This window comes from Bison bison, unplaced genomic scaffold (genome assembly GCF_000754665.1).
Source record: "Bison bison bison isolate TAMUID 2011002044 unplaced genomic scaffold, Bison_UMD1.0 scf7180017864289, whole genome shotgun sequence".
Classification (NCBI taxonomy): domain Eukaryota; kingdom Metazoa; phylum Chordata; class Mammalia; order Artiodactyla; family Bovidae; genus Bison; species Bison bison.
In genome coordinates this window covers 21,446,964-21,468,386 of record NW_011494861.1, presented here as the reverse complement: position 1 = coordinate 21,468,386, position 21,423 = coordinate 21,446,964, and the positions used below count along the sequence as shown (strand labels likewise).

At 35.0% G+C, this 21,423-nt stretch overlaps 1 protein-coding gene across 3 annotated transcripts in view; it reads right to left on the bottom strand.

Annotated features, from left to right (window-relative positions):
- The window catches only part of CEP350 (centrosomal protein 350kDa), a 133,732-nt gene that overhangs the window by 80,762 nt on the left and 31,547 nt on the right, over positions 1-21,423 (bottom strand). For all 3 annotated transcript variants that reach the window (XM_010850164.1, XM_010850163.1, XM_010850165.1), the window contains 5 exons: positions 20,155-20,305; positions 17,616-17,788; positions 8,301-8,487; positions 5,072-5,286; positions 4,465-4,628 (listed from right to left, as the gene is read on the bottom strand). In XM_010850164.1, coding sequence (XP_010848466.1) covers positions 4,465-4,628; positions 5,072-5,286; positions 8,301-8,487; positions 17,616-17,788; positions 20,155-20,305 — 890 coding nt within the window. The remainder of the gene's footprint in view (positions 1-4,464; positions 4,629-5,071; positions 5,287-8,300; positions 8,488-17,615; positions 17,789-20,154; positions 20,306-21,423) is intronic.

Here is a 21,423-nt window from a genome sequence, read left to right as displayed (position 1 = left end):
AGATGGGGAAACAGTGGAAACAGTGTCAGACTTTATTTTTCTGGGCTCCAAAATCACTGCAGATGGTGACTGCAGCCATGAAATTAAAAGATGCTTACTCTTTGGAAGGAAAGTTATGACCAACCTAGATAGCATATTCAAAAGCAGAGACATTACTTTGCCAACAAAGGTTCGTCTAGTCAAGGCTGTGGTTTTTCCTGTGGTTATGTATGGATATGAGAGTTGGACTGTGAAGAAGGCTGAGCACTGAAGAACTGATGCTTTTAAACTGCGGTGTTGGAGAAGACTCTTGAGAGTCCCTTGGACTGCAAGGAGATCCAACCAGTCCATTCTGAAGGAGATCAGCCCTGGGACTTCTTTGGAAGGAATGATGCTAAAGCTGAAACTCCAGTACTTTGGCCACCTCATGCGAAGAGTTGACTCAATGGAAAAGACTCTGATGCTGGGAGGGATTGGGGGCAAGAGGAGAAGGGGACGACAGAGGATGAGATGGCTGGATGGCATCACTGACTTGATGGACGTGAGTCTGAGTGAACTCCGGGAGTTGGTGATGGACAGGGAGGCCTGGCGTGCTGCAATTCATGGGGTCGCAAAGAGTCGGACACGACTGAGCGACTGATCTGATCTGATCTGAAAGTATTTAGTGACCACCATCTGTTTGTCAAATAATATAATAGAAAAAAATTTCCAAGGCATACAGAACTAAGAACTGATATCAAAAAGCTTGTTTAAAACAAAAGTTACAGGCAGCTCTTTGGAGGACATTAAAACATCCTACATGTAAAAATAAAAATAATGCTTCATAAGTCACAATTTTATGACTCCTTTGACTTTGCAGGAGCAGCTTCATTAAAACGTCACCCCAAAGGTCTCCTTTTTAACACTTTCTTACAATTATTCCATATAATGTTATCTATAAATTTATATATTATTATCTCTTCTAGAATGGTGCTAAATAATATAGATTCTCTAAAGGTGGTAAGTTTACATATGAAGTCATACAATGCCCTGGCCATATGTGGAAACCCGGAGTTACAATAAATCCCTAAAATACTACATAGTATCAGTGGTTCAGATTTCAAGGAAAAGATGGCAGCTGCAAAAGGGCTATTTCTCAATCCATTGATTTTTTAACAAAGGTGGAATTAGCTCCTCTCCACTGTTCGCCAGTGAGCATTTAGAAGTGTCTGGAGAGCTTTTACTGTCACAATGAATGGACAGCACTGTTGTTATTTACTGGGAGGAGTGAAGGAAGGCTGAATAGTTCCACTCAAAAAAACTATCTAGATATTTTAAGATGGAACTAGAAAATCAAATTAAAAATAAAAGAAAAGATTTATCGTCAAAAAGACATAAAATTTAAGAATAACTTTTAAAAAGTGTAACATCTCTACACTGAAAATTACAGTTGAGAGAAATATCTAAAAAACCTAAACAAACAGAGAAAGATATTATGTTCATGAACTACAAGATGCAATACTGTTAAGATGTGAATTCTTCCCAAACTGATCTGTAGATTCAATGTCAATCAAATCAAAATTACACCAGGCTTTTAAAAAACTGTGGTAGAACCTGACAAACTGATTCTAGAAGTTAGATAGAAAAAACAAAGAAAAGTTGAAATCATCTTGAGGGAAGAACAAAACTGGAGTAATTACAGCCTGATTTCAAGACCCACTATGGGAGAGAGGGATAAATTTGGAGATTGGGATTAACATATACACACTACTATATATAAAATAGATAATTAAATAACTAATAAAGACCCACTGCATAGCACAGGGAACTTTACTCAATAAACTGTAATGGCCTAAATGGGAAAAGAACCTAAAAAAGAGTGGCTATTATGCCTATGTATAACTGATTCACTTTGCTGTACACCCGAAACAGCACGTTGTAAATCAGCTATATTCCAGTAAAAAATTTTTAATTGAAAAAATAAAAGAAAGAAGAAAAAAGACTCACTCTGAAGTTATTGTAAAACAGTATGGTACTAGACAAATAGGTCAATGGAAAAGAACAGAATGCAAAAGCAGGCCAACACATATATGATTACTTAATTGTTGATAAAGGTGTCAAGGTAATTTAAGAAAATGGTGCTAGTACAATCAAACATCTGAATGGGAGGGAAAGGATTAACTTTGACCCATTTCTCACAATTCTTAATTAACTTGAAATAGCTCACACACTTAAATATAAAGGCAAAACTATAAAGTTTTGGGGAAAAACATAAAAGAATATCTTTGTTAGAGTATCTTAATATCTTAGGGTAAGGAAAGATTTCTTAGAATACAAAGAGCACTACCCATAAAAGAAAAAAATTAAAAACTAGACTTCATCAAAATTAAAATCTTCTGCTCTTCAAAAAACAGAGTTTAAAAAAATGAAAAGGCAAGGCTAGGGTGTGAGTGAAAGTGAAAGTCACTCAGTCATGTCCAACTCTTTGTGACCCCATGGACTATAGAGCCTATGGAATTCTCCAGGCCAGAATACTGGAGTGGGTAGCCTTTCCGTTCTCCAGGGGATCTTCCCAACCCAGGGACCAAACCCAGATCTCCCACATTGCAGGCACAGCTGAGCCAGCTGAGCCACAAGGGAAGCCCAAGAATACTGGAGTGGGTAGTCTATCCCTCCTCCAGTGGATCTTTGTGACCCAGGAATCGAATTGGGATCTCCTGCACTGCAGGCGGATTCTGTACCAACTGAACTATCAGGGAAGCCCCAAGTCTAGGATGGAAAGCAGTATTAGAGATATATCTGAAAAGGATTTGTTCTAGAACATATAAAGAACTCCTACAACTCAATAATTAAAAGACAAATATCCCAATTATCAAAGAGGCAAATGATTTGCTCACATATTCACAAAAGAAGATACAAGAAGAATCATAAATATACCAAAAGATCAATTTCATCAGTCATAAAAGAAATGCAAATTAAAAACCATAATGAGATACTACCTCACCCTCACTAGAATGACTAGAATACACAATAACAGCAAAGAAACAACACAACTAGAACTCTCATATAACTGCCATCAGAGTATAAGATGTTACAATTATTCTGGAAAAAAGAATGGCATTTTCTCATAAATATATACTTAACCCAAGCAATTACACTCCTAAGTATTTAAGCAAGAAAAGTAAAATTTTGTACCGTACACAGAGAATTGGAAAAAAAAATTTCACAGCAGGAATATTTATGATAGCCAAAAGCTGGAAATAATACAAATGTACACCAACAAAGAGAATGGATAAATGAATTTTATCCATTCATCCATTTAAATATTTATCCATTTAAATTCATCCAAATGAATTTAAATGGATAAATATACATGATATAATCATCAGTGGAATGTTACTCAGCAAAAAAACCAAAAGCACCATACATGCAACAAAATGGATCAATCTTAAAAATGTTATGCTGCATAAAATAAACTAAACACAACACATTACAAAGTATACTTCCATTTTATGAAGTTCTAGAACTGGCAGAAGGAGAAGGCAATGGCACCCCACTCCAGTACTCTTGCCTAGAAAATCCCATGGACGGAGGAGCCCGGTGGGCTGCTGTCCGTGGGGTCGCTAAAGAGTCGGACACGACTGAGCGACTTCACTTTCATTTTTCACTTTCATGCATTGGAGAAGGAAATGGCAACCCACTCCAGTGTTCTTGCCTGGAGAATCCCAGGGACGGGGGAACCTGATGGGCTGCCATCTATGGGGTCACGCAGAGTCAGACACGACTGAAGCGATAAACTATGGTGATATGAATAAACTATGGTGATATGAATCAGAATATTAATTGCCTCTGGGTGGTGAGATTAACTGAAAAGGGGCCTGGGTGAACCTTCTGGAGTGATAAAAGTGTAATACATTTTGATTAAGGTGGTTGTTACATGGTCAAAATTCATCAAATTATACACTTAAAATCTGTGTATTTTATTATATGCAAATGTCACCTCAGGTTTTTTTTTTTTTTAAGATACCAATAGCATCTCCACCAAGGAACACTAAGATTTTTGTTAGCTTCCTTAAGGAAAAGTCCTATTATCCTGGTACTACCACTTAGAGCTCAGAAACTTTTCAGTACAAATAAAGTATTAAAAAAACAAAACAAAACTAAGTCATTTCTGACTTGTCACACAAAAAGAGAAAATATTGAAAAATTTTGATAAGCCAATTTTCACACTGTAACAAAAAAAGGTAAAGAATGTGGAAAATGAAGTATTTGAAAGAGAATGACTGTATTACTGTTCTGTTGCCAAATACTGCATGTTTAATTATCTTTTTAGCATATGACAGTTTTTCTCAAGATTATTTATAGGTACTGTGTGACAAGACTATTTTTTCTACTTAGCACTTTAAAGTTTCGTGTTTTCTTTTTAACTCATCATTAAGATCATTTTAAATAGCAAAGAAAAGAGGAAAAAAAAACACAGAAAGCTAAAGAAAATTCCACAAATACCTTTATGATCTGAGCCAGAGACACGCTCTCCTGTTGAGCAAGTGAAACTCCTCTAACTCTTTCTACATCTGATAGTTGACGCACGGACTCCTCAATGGCACTCAAGTAACTGAGTTCTGCTGCCATCCGATGCTGGAGGCCAGCAGGAGAAAAGCGCTTAGAACCTGGAAGACATATAATTGTCATATATAAAAGTTCATGTGAAATTACATCTGATTTCTAAACTTCATTTCTTAAGGTCCAAAAACAAGTCTGCTATCCTTTGTAGGAAAGACAGTGACGTTTTAGTACATAGTATTCTACTAGCTACTTTTTTTGAGTGTGTATGCATGTGAACATACGTATAAACCATGCCAGTGTACATAATACATACACAAGACACATTTTTCAAGTGTCTTTTGACTGATGCTGGCTAGATGGGAAAAGTCACCACTACTGAATCTCTCATGCTTTTCAATATTTATTTTCTGGCACAATTTTTGTTTAATACTTCAAATAGTAATTGCATTCACTTGAAGTAACATTCCTCTATGGTTTAACTGAAATAAATTTTTAGAAATAAATTCATATCCTATTTTTAAAATTACAGCTGCATGGATCTACTTGCCTGGTGTTGACGCCATCTCTGTTGTCGTTCTGCTGGCAGCCAGGTTCACATCAGCAAAAGGTGCATTAGGCTTAAACCCTGTTGGAGTCACTACTATTGAGGATTTAGATCTTTCTAATGAAGTTCCTGGAAGGTCAAACTGCAACAGTTTCTGAGAACTTGGAGATATGGGAGAAGTTGGAGTTTTCTGAGATCTTCCCTTATCTGATGAGACACTACAAGTTTGTTTCATAAAGACATTAGAGACAGGAAATCTACTTCAAAAACCATCTAAACAATAAGAACAACATGCAAAACTTATTAACATTAGCTTTAAAAAGTTTTGATTTATTCATTTTAACAGAGTTGCTACACTGAATAAATGACTATAAATACTCCTTTTATTGCTAGATTTACAGAGGGGAAGAAGCTAGGGACAAGCCCTGCTCAAAATAATATGGAAAAGGAGTCTTGATTAAGTTGGGACTAAACTCCTTCCTCTACAATGTAATTTACTATGAATCACTTATTTTAGTAGCAGGCAAAATCCTCTAGAATACTAAAATCTTATATAGCAATAAAATTACAAACATATAAAAAAGCAAGGTAAAGCCTATTTCATAAAAATACCTTAAAATGTCTCTGAAAGAGAATATCATTTTATGTTAAAAAATTTAAAATGACAAAACTACTTTTGTTATTACTTTTATTAACCAAAAAGTCACAGCAAAGTTTCATACTAACCATCTCTAAATATATATGTCCATTTGTTTCTTTCCACTTTTTAATGCTATAGTTCTTTCCTGAACTTTCTAAGAAGTAACCTCTCATAGCAGTTTTATTAAAACAACTCAAAGCATTTAATTCAACACAAGGCACAGGTCAAGTCCTTCTTTGATAAATTAAGCTCATTAAAGGTAATGTTTCTGATAACAAAAAGCATGTTGCTTTGCACTAAAGATTTATATACTGACTCAAATATCCTATAAAGCATGTTAGCAGTTAGCATATTTCAACATACTAAAGCAAGCTTACTTTTAGCTTTAATAAAACTATGACATGGTTTTAAAAGGTAAAAATTTCTCTTATACCAGCATTTAAATTTGAATAAAAGTAGTCTTCAGAGGCACTTACTAGCTTCCAGTAACCTTTAATTTTCTGAAGTTTAGAGAAATACTGTTTTTAACAGTCTGACAATTTATAGAACATAGAAAGAATTATCATTGCTTCTGTTTCCTAATAGATTTCCCTGAAAGAATTCCAACACAATATTAAAACAAAGTATTCATAAGAGGAGAGGGAAAAAGTTGGCTTAAAGCTCAACATTCAGAAAACAAAGATCATGGCATCCAGTCCCATCACTTCATGGCAAATAGATGGGGAAACAGTGGCAGACTTTATTTTTGGGGGCTCCAAAATCACTGCAGATGGTGATACAGCCATGAAATTAAAAGACAGTTACTTCCTGGAAGAAAAGTTATGACCAACCTAGACAGCATATTAAAAAGCAGAGACATTACTTTGCCAACAAGGTCCATCTACTCAAGGCTATGGTTTTTCCAGTAGTCATGTATGGATGTGAGAGTTGGGACTATAAAGAAAGCTGAGCGCAGAAGAATTGATGCTTCTGAACTGTGGTGTTGGAGAAGACTCTTGAGAGTCCCTTGGACTGCAAGGAGATCCAACAAGTCCATCCTAAAGGAAATCAGTCCTGAATGTTCACTGGAAGGACTGATGCTGAAGCTCAATATTCCAATTGCTGAAACTCCAATACTTTGGCCACCTGATGCGAAGAGGTGACTCATTTGAAAAGACCCTGATGCTGGGAAAGATCGAAGGCAGGAGGAGAACGGGATGACAGAGGATGAGATGGTTGGATGACATCACTGACTCAATGGACGTGAGTTTGAGTAATCTCCGGGAGCTGGTGATGGACAGGGAGGCCTGGCGTGCTGCAGTCCATGGGGTCACAAAGAGTCCGATATGACTGAGCAACTAAACTGAACTGAACTGACTCATAAGATAAATCTCACCATATGGATTTACAAGATGAATTCATATTTGCTCTGCAGAGACTTACCTAGACTAGCTGTTTCCAATGATATTAATAAGTTTTCTAAAATATAAAAAAGAAACAAAGGAAAAGAATGTGGACACAGAAAGTGTCTATAGCCAAATAAGACAATATAAGTTAAATAATTTTTTTAAAAAACTGGACTCCTTTGTATCAAATCCTTAAATTGTTTTATCCACTGTCAAATTCCATAGGTGAGGAAGTAGGGGGTCTAGACTATAGCATGGGGCATTTATCAACTTATTTGGCTCTGGAGTTTTAGAAATGTTTAACTTTGTAAATTTTGCCAGTTAAATCATCAGGTATCTCTTAAGGAAAGGTAAAGTTTTCTGAATTCCAAAATCATTGACAAAGAAATTAAAATTCAACTTTAGACACAGGAATGATGGTATTAATAATATGGCACTATCTGCAACATGAAAGCACTAAAAATGATTGTCTGTATGTAACACTGTATTGGAAAAAGCAAATAGTTTTAAAGTAAAAAAATAAGTCCATGCCTTCTCAGAGCTTAAATTTCCAGAAGAACAGAACCAGCATAGCAGATAAAAGTCATGCAGACAGAGCAGGAATTGTACATGAAGCAATAGTTATTTGTAAGCAATAGGCTAAGTGCATAATATATTACAGTGTGCAAGTTACACAATCAATTTAAGAGATTTCAAAATCTAACTGTCTAATAAGTTGAGCATAAGCGAAAAGTTCAGAGGTACAAATAAACAATGATACCAAAAGGGTATTAAGTGGTTATGTTTAAAGAGTGGAAGAATACAGTTGAGAAGAAAAATTGCATAAACAAAGGAAGTAAGACAGTCTTTGGTAGCCTAGTGATAACACTTCAAATAAAGTTAAGCTCTAAGTGTTGATCTGTCGGGTAATTGTGAGCTCCAGAGTATTCTAAGGAGAGTAGTTGCTTGGTCAAATGACTGAGTGAAGAAAACAACTGTGAAAATCGTGTTTGGAATAGAAGGGTGGATTGTGCTAGAGGCAAAGAATTCCTGTAGCAGTAGCTATAATAGTTTAGGTGAGAGATGAGTATATTCTATAATATAAAGACTAGAGCTATGAACAAAACTATAAAAAATACATAAATTTACTAAGTGAATTCTCTGAGCATCAATGATATTATAACTTTAATGAAATACAAATTCCAGTATAAAATATGCATAACTTTACCTCAAAGAATGCCCAGAAATTTCTTCCAAAGTGCTATCGGTATCAAGAGTCTGCTCATAATCTTTCACAGAAAGTTTGCTACTGGTCCCAGATTTCTTTCCTTGATGAGAGCCACGTTCTGAACCAGAGTGTACTTTTTCTTCATCAACAAGTGAGTTCTGAATATTTCCAGTGAGTGAATCTAGCCCTGTAAAGTAAATTTCTTATAAAACTGATTCCCAGTATTAGAAGCTACTAAGAGATAACACCTAGATTTCAATAAAATAATGAAAAACACAAACCAGAATATCTTAAAATGGACTTTAATGCAGTTCTTTCTTTACTTCCATATAAGGGAAGTGACATTTCTTCCATTAACATCTACTTGCTATTAAAAAATAAACTGTTTTTAAATCAAATGGTTCAGAAAAAAGACAAGCATATTAAATAAGAATGAAGTACTACTCCATCCCTATAAGAAAGTAACCACCACCACATTTTTAAGGGTAAAACTCAGAGGTGAGAGAAAAAGGTTATCAACTGTCAACTAAACTACATAATCCTTTTGAAAAACTCTATGGTAAGAACTACGCACCCAGATTTACAAAATTGTTCATATTCTCTGAACAATTATTCTCTGATTCAAAATAATTTTACTTATATGGGTATCTTAAGGAGACTGTTGAAACAAAAGTTGTACATGACATTCAAAGTATAACTTTATAATTTAAAAAATTTCAACCTCCATTACCAGCAATAGAATTGTCTAAATTACATAGATAATAGTAACTTGAATAAAGAAACAGCTTTTTGTAATTTGAACACATACATTACCTTATTGCTCTTAAACACCTTATGAAGTAGGTATTGTATGTTTAATTTGCTGATGCAGTAACTAGAGATCTATGAGGCTAAATAACTTAAGGAATCATGGTTGACAGCAGAAATAGGACATAAACCCAGACTTTAGGGCATTGTTCATCTTGATGATATGCTTCAATAGCAGCAAAGAAAAATGCACGCTATGTTTAAAAAAAAAAAAAAAAGGCACAAAAGAACCGTGTACACATTTTAATGGCAGCTAAATTTTTTTTAATCTGGTTTTTAAATGGTTAAAGATCAAAAGACAATGGAAAAGTAAAAAACAAATTATGCTGCACTCCCATGTTCATAGCAGCATTATTCACAATAGCCAAAAGGCAGAAGCAATTCAAATGTCCTTCAACGATGACTGCATAAGCAGAACTGGCATATACATATAATGAAATATTATTCAGTCTTAAAAAAGGACATTTTGACACATGTTACAACATGCATGAACTTTGACAACATTACGCTAAATGAAACAAGCCATTTGGTCACAAAAGAACAATAGTATCATTACATATCTATATGAGGTACCTAGAATAGACAAATTCATAGAAACACAATGGCAGAGGGGAGAATGAAAGCTATTATTTAGTGGGCATAGAGTTCTAGTTTGGAATAATGAAACAGCTGTGATGAATGAAATGGTGACAGTTGCACACTGTGAATGTACCTAATGATACTGAACTACACACTTAACCACATAGACAGAAAGTAGAATGGGGGCTGCCAGGGGCTGGAAAGGGGGGAACAGGGAATCACTGTTTAATAGGTATAGAGAGTTTCAGTACAGGAGGATGAAGTAGTTCTGGAGGTGGATAGTAGTGAAACTTAGTTGTAAACAGTGTGAATAAATTAAATGCCACTGAATGGTTCACTTAAAAATGGTTAAAATGGCAAATTTTATGTTAGCTATGTTTGTCACACAGAAAATAAGTTTTAAAATTAAGCTACATTATTCTGTAGTGATGGTAATAAAGTAACAATTTTTCATCAAAATTTGGTTTGAAAAGGAAAAATTTGAACAGTCTTACCATGTGAAAAATATTAAACCCAAGTACCAAAGAAATGCAAATCAATGAGATGCCATTTTTCAATATCAGATTAGCAAATATTTTTGAAGTAATGTAACCTTGACTGTCATTCAGCACACACATGAAATAATACTCACACACCATTTTCATGGGAGTGCAAACTCATATATTCTTTGTTTTTTAGTTTATTAATTGGAAGAAAACTGCTTTACAACATTATGACAATTTCTGCCATACAACAATGTAAATCAGCCATAGTTATACATACATCAACTCCCTCTTGAGCTTCCCTCCCCTCCCCGCATCCTACTCCTTTAGATCATCAGAGATCACCTGGCTGGGATCCCTGTGTTATATAGCAACTTCTCACCAGCTATCTATTTTACACATGGTAGTGTATATATGCTGATGCTACTTTCTCTATTTGTTCCACTGTCCTTCCTCCACTGTGTCCACAAGTCTGTTCTCAGTATCTGCATCTCCATTCCTTCCCTAAAAATAGGTTCATCAATATCACTTTTCTAGATACCATTTATGTGCAATAATATGATATTTCTCTTTCTGATTTACTTCACTCTGTAAATCTACCACCTAACTAGAACTGGCTCAAATTCATTCTTTTTTTTACGGCTGAGTATATTCCATTGTGTGTGTGTATATGTATATGTGTGTGTGTGTGTGTGTATGCCACATCTTTATCCATTCATCTGTCAATGGACATCCAGATTACTTCCATATTCTAGCTATTGTAAATAGTGCTGCAATGAACTGGGATACATGTGTCTTTTTCATTTATGGTTTTCACACAGTATATGACCAGTAGTGGAATTGCTAGGTCATATGGTAGCTTTATTCCTAGTTTTTTAAGGAATCATATATCCTTTCTTAAGGACAACTCAAAAAATACATAAAAATAATTTTCCAGCCAAACCCTTGACAGCGGAATTCTTCATAGCAATTTATCCTAGGAAGCTACGTGAGGATGTATACAATGAATTAAATATGCTAGTCAGTATATCATAATGAGGAGAAAAATACAAATAGGACTGTCCATCAATTAGAAAGGATTCTACAATCTAAAATCTATTTATGACCCCTAGGCTAGAAACAAGCTGTTAATACTGGTTATCTCTAACTTTACCATAATAAAGATGCACTCTTATAGAATAAAAACAATTCATTCACTTAATATATTATTTTTTAAAATACACAATTTAAAAACGGTTCATTTCAAAAAACTAGAAATCGTAGACAATACAATGGTCTATGCAAGAAAGATCTAAACTCCATTCAAGGGACCTATATGCAAAGAAATCATTTGCCCCTAGTTTAAAAGATTTCCAAATGAAAGTATATTTATATGTTTTAAAGTTAAATTAACATAATTTTTTTCTTATGATTACCACTTTCATCTACTATTTTCATCAACACTGAGGAAGTGAGTGAGCATGCACTCTTTTTCACCACCAGATCGAAGTATATGCAACAAAATGTATACATCTTAGAACTCTGGGATAAGATACTAAGTTTAAGTTGATGCTGTGATAAGTAAAATATATGGGTTTTCTTAAGGCACTGTGAGAAGGAATCAGGGAAACTGAAAACCATAAAAAATTACCTGTATTTCACCTAATCAAGGATTAGCTTATAATTTTTAAAACTTACACTGAATCATATTGTTTACGCTCATAATTTAATATATCATGATATCTTAAGTTGTACAATATATTATAGTAAAACATAAACTTGATTTATAAGTTAGAAGTCAGAATCTAGGTTTTGCCAATAACTAGTTAGTAACCTTCAGAGAAGGCCATGGCACCCCACTCCAGTACTCTTGCCTGGAAAATCCCGTGGACAGAGGAGCCTGGTAGGCTGTAGTCCATAGGGTTGCGAAGAGTCGGACACGACTAAGCGACTTCACTTTCACTTTTCACTTTCATGCATTAGAGAAGGAAATGGCAACCCACTCCAGTGTTCTTGCCTGGAGAATCTCAGGGATAGGGGAGCCTGGTGGGCTGCTGTCTATGGGGTCACACAGTTGGACATGACTGAAGCGACTTAGCAGCAGCAGTTAGTAACCTTAGGTGAGAAACTAACATAATAAAGCATAACAACTGCAAAATAAAAAAAACTGAGCAAAATCATTTCCTGAAATGTATTCTGCTGAATTTGTATATAACATGCTAACTGAAGAACTGATTCTGTGGTCAAATAAATTTGAAAAATATCACACTATAGTCTCATCCTCATCCTAAATAATCCATATCAGCATATTAAAAGTATTGATAAGTCCTGTTAGAAAGAAGCCTGTTTCACTCTAAAAGCATTTCCCAGGTTTGTGGAATCATGGGAGTTCTTTTGTTCTCAGAACACCTATGAAGCGGCCTATTGCAGTGAATCAGTATTTCACAAGAAAAGACAGGCTTTGAGAAGTGTTGATAAAATGATGTCTAATGTTCCAATCTGTTTTAAAGAACACTTCCAATGCGCAAGAGAGTTATACCTCTCCTTGCCAGAGACAACACAAAAAAAGAAAACTACAGCAAAGTATCACTGATGAACACAGGTGCCAAAATCCTCAACAAAATTTCAGCAAACAGAATTCAGTAACACATCAAAAAGCTCATACACCATGATCAAGTTGGGTCTATTCCGGTGATGCAAGGATTCTTCAATATACGCAAATCAATCAATGTGATACACCATATTAAACTGAAAGACAAAAACCATATGATAATCTCAATAGCCACAGAAAAAGCCTTTGACAAAATTCAGCACCCATTTATAACTAAAATCTTCAAAAAATGGGCATAGAAGGAACGTACCTCAACATAGTAAAGATCATATATGATAAGCCTATAGCAAACATTATTCTCAATAGTGAAAAACTGAAAGCTTTCCCCCTAAGGTCAGGAACAAGACAAGGGTGTCCACTTTCACCATTATTATTCAACATAGTTCTCAAAATCCTAGCTACAGCAATCAAAGAATAAAAAGAAATAAAAGGAATCCAGATTGGAAAAGAAAAAGTAAACCCTACATAGAAAACTCTAAAGATAGTATCAGAAAATTACTAGAGCTAATCAGTGAGGTTAAGAAAAGTTGCAGAAAAAAAAAAAAAAAAAGTTGCAGAATACAAAATCAATATACAGAAATCACTTGCATTTCTATATACTAACAATTAAAAAACACAAAGAGCAATTAAGGAATCAATCCCATTCATCATTGCAACAAAAAGAATATCTAGGAATAAACTTACCTAAGGCCACTCATGCCTGGAGAATCCCATGGAGGGAGGAGCCTGGTAGGCTACAGTCCATGGGGTCGCAAAGAGTCGGACATGACTGAGCGACTTCACTTTCACTTTCAAGGAGACAAAAGAACTATACACAGAAAACTGTATGAAACTGATGAAAGAAATCAAAGATGACATAACCAGATGGGAGAGACATTCCATGTTCCCGGGTAGGAAAGTGAAAATGACTATGCTACCAAACACAACCTATAGATTCAATGCAATCCCTATCAAATTACCAATGGCATTTTTCACAGAACTAGATCAAAAAATTTCACAGCTCATATACAAACACAAATAACCCCAAATAGCCAAAGCAGTCTTGAGTAAGAAGAATAGAGATGGAGGAATCAACCTTCCTGACTTCAGATTATATTACAAAGTTACAGTCATCAAGACAGTATGGTACTGGCACAAAAACAGAAATATAGACCAATGGAACAAGACAGAAAGTCCAGAAATAAACCCAATCACCTATGGGTACCTTATCTTTGACAAAGGAGGTAAGAATATACAATGGGGAAAGACAGCCTCTTCAATAAATGGTGCTGGGAAAACGGGACAGCTACATGTAAAAGAATAAAATTAGAACACTTCCTAACACCATCCACAGAAACAAACTCAAAATGGATTAAAGACCTAAATGTAAGACCAGAAACTATAAAATTCTTAGAGGAAAACATAGGCAGATCACTCAGTGACATAAATCAAAAAGATCCTGTATGACCCACCTCCTAGAGTAATGGAAATAAAAACCAAAGTAAACAAGTGGGACCTGATTAAACTTAAAAGCTATTGCACAGCAAAGGAAGCTATAAGCAAGGTGATAAGACAACCCTCAGAATGGGAGAAAATAATAGCAAATGAAACAACTGATAAAGGATTAATTTCCCAAATATACAAGCAGCTCATTCAACTCAATGCAAGAAAAACAAACAACCCAATCAAAAAGTAGGGAATAGACCTAAACAGACATTTCTTCAAAGAAGACATAAAGATGGCTAACAAACACATGAAAAGATGCTCAACATCGCTCATTATTAAAGAAATGCAAATCAAAACCACAATGAGATATCACCTCACACTGGTCAGAATGGCCCTCATCAAAAAGTCTACAAACAATAAATGCTGGAGAGGGTGTGGAGAAAAAGAACACTCTTGCACTGTTGGTGGGAATATAAATTGATACAGTCAATATGGAAGACAATATGGAGATTACTTAAAAAACTAGGAATAAACCACCATATGACCCAGCAATCCCACTCGTAGGCATATACCCTGAGGAAATAAAAACTGAAAAAGACACATGTATCCCAGTTTCTTGCAGCACTATTTACAATAACTAGAACATGGAAGCAACCTAGATGTCCATCGACAGATGAATGGATAAAGAAGTTGTAGTACATACACACAATGGAATATTACTCAGCCATAAAAAAGGAACACATTTGAGTCAGTTCTGATGAGGTGGATGAACCTAGAACCTATTATACAGAGTGAAGTGAGTCAGAAAGAAAAAGATAAATATCTATTCTAATACACATATACAGAATCTAAAAAAATGTTACTGTAAGAATTTATATACAGGGCAGCAATGGAGAAACAGATATAGAAAATAGACTTATGGACATGGGGTGAGGGGAGGAGAGGGGAGGAAAGAGTAACATGGAAATTTACATTATCATATGTAAAACTGTCAGACAGACAACAGGAATTTGCTGTATGGCTCAGGAAACTCAAACAAGGACTCTATATCAACCTAGAGGTGTGGGATGGGGAGGGAGATGAGAAGGAGATTCAAAAGGGAGGGGATATATGCATACCTATGGCTGATTCATGTTGAGATCTGACAGAAAACATCAAAATTCTGTAAAGCAATTATCGTTCAATAAAAAAATTAAAATTAAAAGAAAAAAAATCTCTCCTAGCAGTCTCACATTGGAAGTATAAAGTGGCACTAGCTTTCTGAAGAGCTATTCAGCAAAATGTATCCAAATTTTAAGCAAGTTATACTCATTGTCCATTATCTTCCTTCTAGGATTTTCTCTTAAAAGAACCAGATCAATGTGTAAAGATGCATTTGTAAGGCTATTCAATGCCTTACAGTGTTTATTATAGAAAATGCAGCAGTGTTTATTACAGAAAAGAAAGAATCTAAATGTCCAGCAATGGGGAACTGGATAACAAATTACAATACATTCAAACAACAGAACACTAGGTAGCCACTGGGCTTCCCGGGTGGCACAGTGGTAAAGAATCGGTCTGCAATGCAGGAGATGCGGGTTCGCTCTCTGTGTTTGGAAGATCCCCTAGAGAAAGAAACGGCAACCCACTACAGTATTCCTGCCTGGGAAATCCCATGGACAGAGGAGCCTGGTGGGCTACAGTCCATGGTGTTGCAGAAAGATTCAGACTTAGTGACTAAACAACAAACAAGGAAGCCCTTAAAAAGGGTTAACCATATTTACTAACAGAGAAAGGTTTCTGTAACCCATTGACAGGAAAAAAAATAATCACATAAAATGTGATCTCATACATGTAACATTTTCTATTTACATATGCCTACTGTCTAGAAGTATTCTCACTAAAAATGTTAACATTTCACATGCATTGAGATATCTATTCTTAAAAAAACAAAAACTACAAAACAAGCGTTAGTATATGTGTGGAGAAACTGGAACCCTTGTACATTACTGGTGAGAATGTAAAATGTTATAGCTAAAATATAGAAATGACTTTTTATCCAGCAAGTCTACAGTTGGATATATACACAAAAGAACTGGAAGTAGGGACTCAAACAGTATTTGTACACCAATGTTCATGTCCATATTACTCACAATAGCTAAAATGATGAAACAACCAAGATACCCATAAACTGATCAAAGAATACACAAAATGTGGTATATCCATATAATGGGATATTATTCAGCCTTAAAAAGGGAGGACATTCTGATACATGCAACAATGTGGATGAAATCTGAAGATGCTATGCTAAATGAAATAAGCCAGACACAAAAAGAATATTGGACGATGCCACTTATATGAAGTACCTAGAGTAGTCAAATTTAGCAACAGAAAGTAGAACAGTGGTTAGCAGCAGCTCAGGGAAGGGAAATTACTGTTTAATGGGTTCCAAGTTTCAGCATGGCAGGATGAAAAAGTTCTGGAGTTGGGTAATGATGATGGTTGTGGAACACAATGAACATGCTTATTAACAGTACTGAATTCAACACTTGAAAATGGTTAAAATGATAAGTTTACATTATGTATATTTTATCACAGTAAAATAAAATAAAATCTAAAAAGACATTAACATTGGTTATCTCTAGGTGGAGGGAATACAGATGATTTTTCATTTTTAAATAGCTTTCTATATTTATACATTTGTCCTCCCCAGTCTTTTTTTTTTTTTTAACTCAACAAGCAATTTTTTACTATTAGAAAAAATAATTGTGGAAGCAAAATCATTCCCTAGAGACCATCCTGTGAATCTAAGAGGCCTTTGCCTAATGACTGTTATCTTCTCATCATTAGGCCTACTGAGCAAATTATAGCCAGTAGAACTGAGGGGACTGAAAGGTATTCTCAATTAGTCAAGAATGCCAAATGGCCAGCTACTGTGGCAAGTACTGAGATGTACATATTATATATGTAGGCTTCAAAATTACCATAGAAAGCATTTATTATCATCTTCCCTTTGTAGATACAGAAATTTGACCATTATATTTAACAACACTCAGAAACATACAGAATACAAAGTTTTTAAAAAGCAGCTGCAAAATATTATTTCATTAAAATGCATGTGGGAGTGTGCCTGGTTTTAAGTACATATTGGAAAAATAGGCACCAAAAACATCAATAGTAGTTATCTCTGAGGAGAAGAATCAACAGTGGTTTATAATTGTTGTTCTACAACTTTTAATATTTTACCATTGTTAACGTATTCCTTTCATAGTAAGCAAAAGATTTATAATGCTATATATCAAAAGGTATTATTGTAATGATAAGTAAGTATGAAAGTCAATTATACTATTATCATAACGAAGTTATCTAACTTATGAAATCAAATTGTTAACTTTAGATCAGTCACAAAGCCACTGGTAAAGAGAAAAAGATCATCACACAGATTCCACTTACATTCTATCTTTTCTTTTTTTCCTTTCTTCCCTTTAGAAGAAGAAGAAGAAGGAGACGATGCAGCAGACTGGGCCCCTGATGAGTGCTGGGAAGTAACATCCACAGAGGAGAGATCATAGGCAGACTTTCTGCTAGAATGATCCTCCTGAATGCCTAAACTGTGACCCCCAATACTGTCAAAGAATAAGTAACAGTGGTTAAAGAAAGAAATAAAAAGTTTCAACTCACAGCTAAAACTATAGATATTTTAAAATCTATTTAGTCACAAAGAGAATATAACTATAATCAAAGATGCTTTCCACTTGTCTTGTTTTGTCAGTACCAGAAGCCTGCATTATTCCCTATGGCTCAATTTATTACTGAGAAAAGTCTTAGGCAGTTTTTTACTGAAGTGAAACCAATAAAAATGGGTAATTCGGACACATAAAAGAAAAAAATATAATGCTGGATACTGAAAAATGTGAGCTCAATTTCTATTCAAATGTATAATTTATTATTTTCCTTCTAACAATCTTATAGGGAATAATATGTTCTACTCCAACTCAGAAATAAAATATGATAAATCATATTGATTGGTGATACTAAATGTTACCACAATTAAATCCTTACACATCTTGATTAAAAAATAAACCTTTTCTTTGAAGTTCAAAATTTAAAACTACACTTCTGCTATAATCTTAATAATACTTATTTTCATTAATCCAGCTATATATAACTAATTTTTTGATTAAATTTTTTACAGGATAATTACTTTATAATAATGTGATGGTTTTTGCTATATATCAACATGAACAGGCATTAGAGACACAGGTGTTCCCTCCCTCTTGAATCCCTCCTTCTACTTTCCTCCCCATCCCACCCCTCTAGGCTGTCACGAGCACCGGCTTTGGATTCTCTGCATCATACACTGAACTCCCACGGGCTATTTATTTTACATACGGTAGGTATATGTTTCAATGCTATTCTCTCAAATCATCCCACTCTCCCCTTCTCCCACTTTGTCCAAAAGTCTGTTCTTTATGTCTGTGTGTCCTTTGCTGCCTTGCATGTAGGATCATCATTACTATCTTTCTAGATTTCATATATATGAGGATATAACTAATTTTTAAAAGATCATCCAATAATTTTATGTGCATTACAATTTGTAATGTGTGAAGAAAATTATACTGCATGTGAGTGACTACAGATTATTTTATATGGTAACAAAATTTAGGGAGGAAATTCTCTGGCGAAATATGATTCACTTACTATATGACACTGTACAAGTAACAACCTTAGGACTTCAGTTTCCTCTCTCAAGTATGAATAGTAACAAAAATATTTATCATATCAGGCTACTAGAAGAATGAGTTCATACAGGGAAAGCCCAATCAGTCCTCTTAGTAACTTAACACATTAAAGTGAAAGTGTCAGTTGTTCAGTTGTGTCCAACTCTTTATGACCCAATGGACTGTAGCCCACCAGGCTCCTCTGACCATGGGATTCTCCAGGCAAGAATACTGGAGTGGGTTGTCATTTCCTTCTCCAGGGGATCTTCCCCATCCAGGGGTCAAACCCTGGTCTCCCGCATTACAGGCAGATTCTTTACTGACTGAGCCACCAGGGAAGTCCCTTGTACATTAACTGCTCAATAAATATTAACATTATAATATCGCTACTATTCAAAGATTTGCAAAGTTTTTGATGCTATTCCAATTATAAAAAAATTTACTGATTACTTAGGATCATGTGGTGTTGGAGAAGACTCTTGAGAGTCCCTTGGACTGCAAGGAGATGAAACCAGTCCATCCTAAAGGAAATCAGTCCTGAATATTCATTGGAAGGACTGAAGTTGAAGCTGAAACTCCAATCCTTTGGCCACATGATGTGAAGAAATGACTCATCTGAAAAGACCCTGATGCTAGGAAAGATTGAAGGTGGGAGGAGAAGGAAATGACAGAGGATGAGGTAGGTTGGATGGCATCGCCGACTCAATGGACATGAATTTGAGTTAACTCTGGGAGTTGATGATGGACAGGGAAGCCTGGCATGCTGTAGTCCATGGGGTCGCAAAGAGTCAGACATTACTGAGTGACTGAACTGAACAGGATCATGGAGCCAAGTGTTTAGCTAGTCATCTTCAACTCCGTTATAGAAAACCATTTCTTAATCATCTCACATTAACACACCATGGGATAATTTTCCCAATACTAACCTCGACCGGGGATTCACAGATTGATTTAACAATCTATATTTTGTTTATTATGTGCCAGACTCATTCCAAGTACTTTGTATTTCACTGAACATTCATAACACTTAAACAGAGAAGAAAACTGAGGCACAGGGAGATAAACAACATGCCCAAAGACAAACTAGTAGAGTCAGTATTTAAACCCACGTGGTCTGGATCCAGAGCCCATGCTCTTAATAACTACTAGGCTATGCAGCTTCTACATGATCTTCAAACAAGCAAAATCTGACTTATATCCAGACCTCAGTTCTCATTTGTACATTTGTCTCACTCTTCAGATTTTATTCCATACTGTTAACACAGTCTTACTTGGGTTCAAGAGCTGACTTTCTTTCTGTCAAAGTTCCACTCCCTGCAGAGGAGACAAAATCATCTTCATAGGAAATGCTGCTTAAAGGGGTTGTGATGGCATTCAAAGGCCGTGATGCTGATGTTCCTCTTTCCAACCTGTCTTCAAATTCTGTCAAAAGTAGTAATTGAAATGTGTTTTAAAATTAAAATTTAAAAAACTACAAGCAAAGCATTCCACAACCTGGGGATTAACAACATGGATTTAGGAATATTTTAGTTTTCTTTTATTAGCTCTTCTTTTCAAGTTATCTTTATATCTGATAATACATTTTTAACTTTTTATTTGGGAAATTTTCAAACATATATGACAGTAGAGAGTCATATAATGAAACTAATGCATCCATTATCCAGCTTTAACAAATAGCAACACAAACTTCATACTCCCTCCATCTGTAATTCTCCTCAAATATTACTTTGAAACAAATCCCAGATAACATCTCAACTCTAAATATTTCAGTATAACTATAATATCTTAATGAAAATCTAATAGAAGGATTTAAAAACAAATCCAACCTTCTTGTGGAAAAAAAATTGAGGGGGTTGATTTACAAGCACTTTGCTTTAATCAAAAGAACTTTAATATTCAAAGAACTTGAAAATGACCACTTATAGAAATAAGTGTTAAACAAAAGAGATAAACAGGCACATATAGGTCTGCACAAGATCAAATGAAATAGCTAACTATGAATTCTAGTCAAATGTAATGGGAAACCCAATTAAGCATAAGATGAAAAGATGAAATCAATTCATCTGTCAGATAAATCGTTCACTATGTAGAATGGAAATGAAAAAAAAAAAAAACCCCACAGTATCCATAGCCTATTTCAGGTTCAGCCTCACTCACTCTCCAACCTGGGAATTCTAAGGTGATATTAGCATAAGATGGGTAGAATCCACCTATGGTAGGAAGGACAAAGAAAGGAACTTGAAGGAATTGAGTCTGCCACACAAAAGGAAATGCTGCATTGCAGGATCTCAGGGATCACAAGGGTACCTTAAAAGTTATTATTTTAGGACCCAAATATACAGCTACATTACTGTTCAAAGTCTGTTTTTAGCATTCATTTAGACAAACAATAACAAATTTGCTTCCATATTAGAAATGTTACTACAGCTGCCCCTCTCAATTCTTGACCATTATAGTCCCAAAGATCTATTTGTTATGAGTCACACACAAATCACCATTTTAAGAAATACATATATTTTCTATCTAAATATATAACTCTG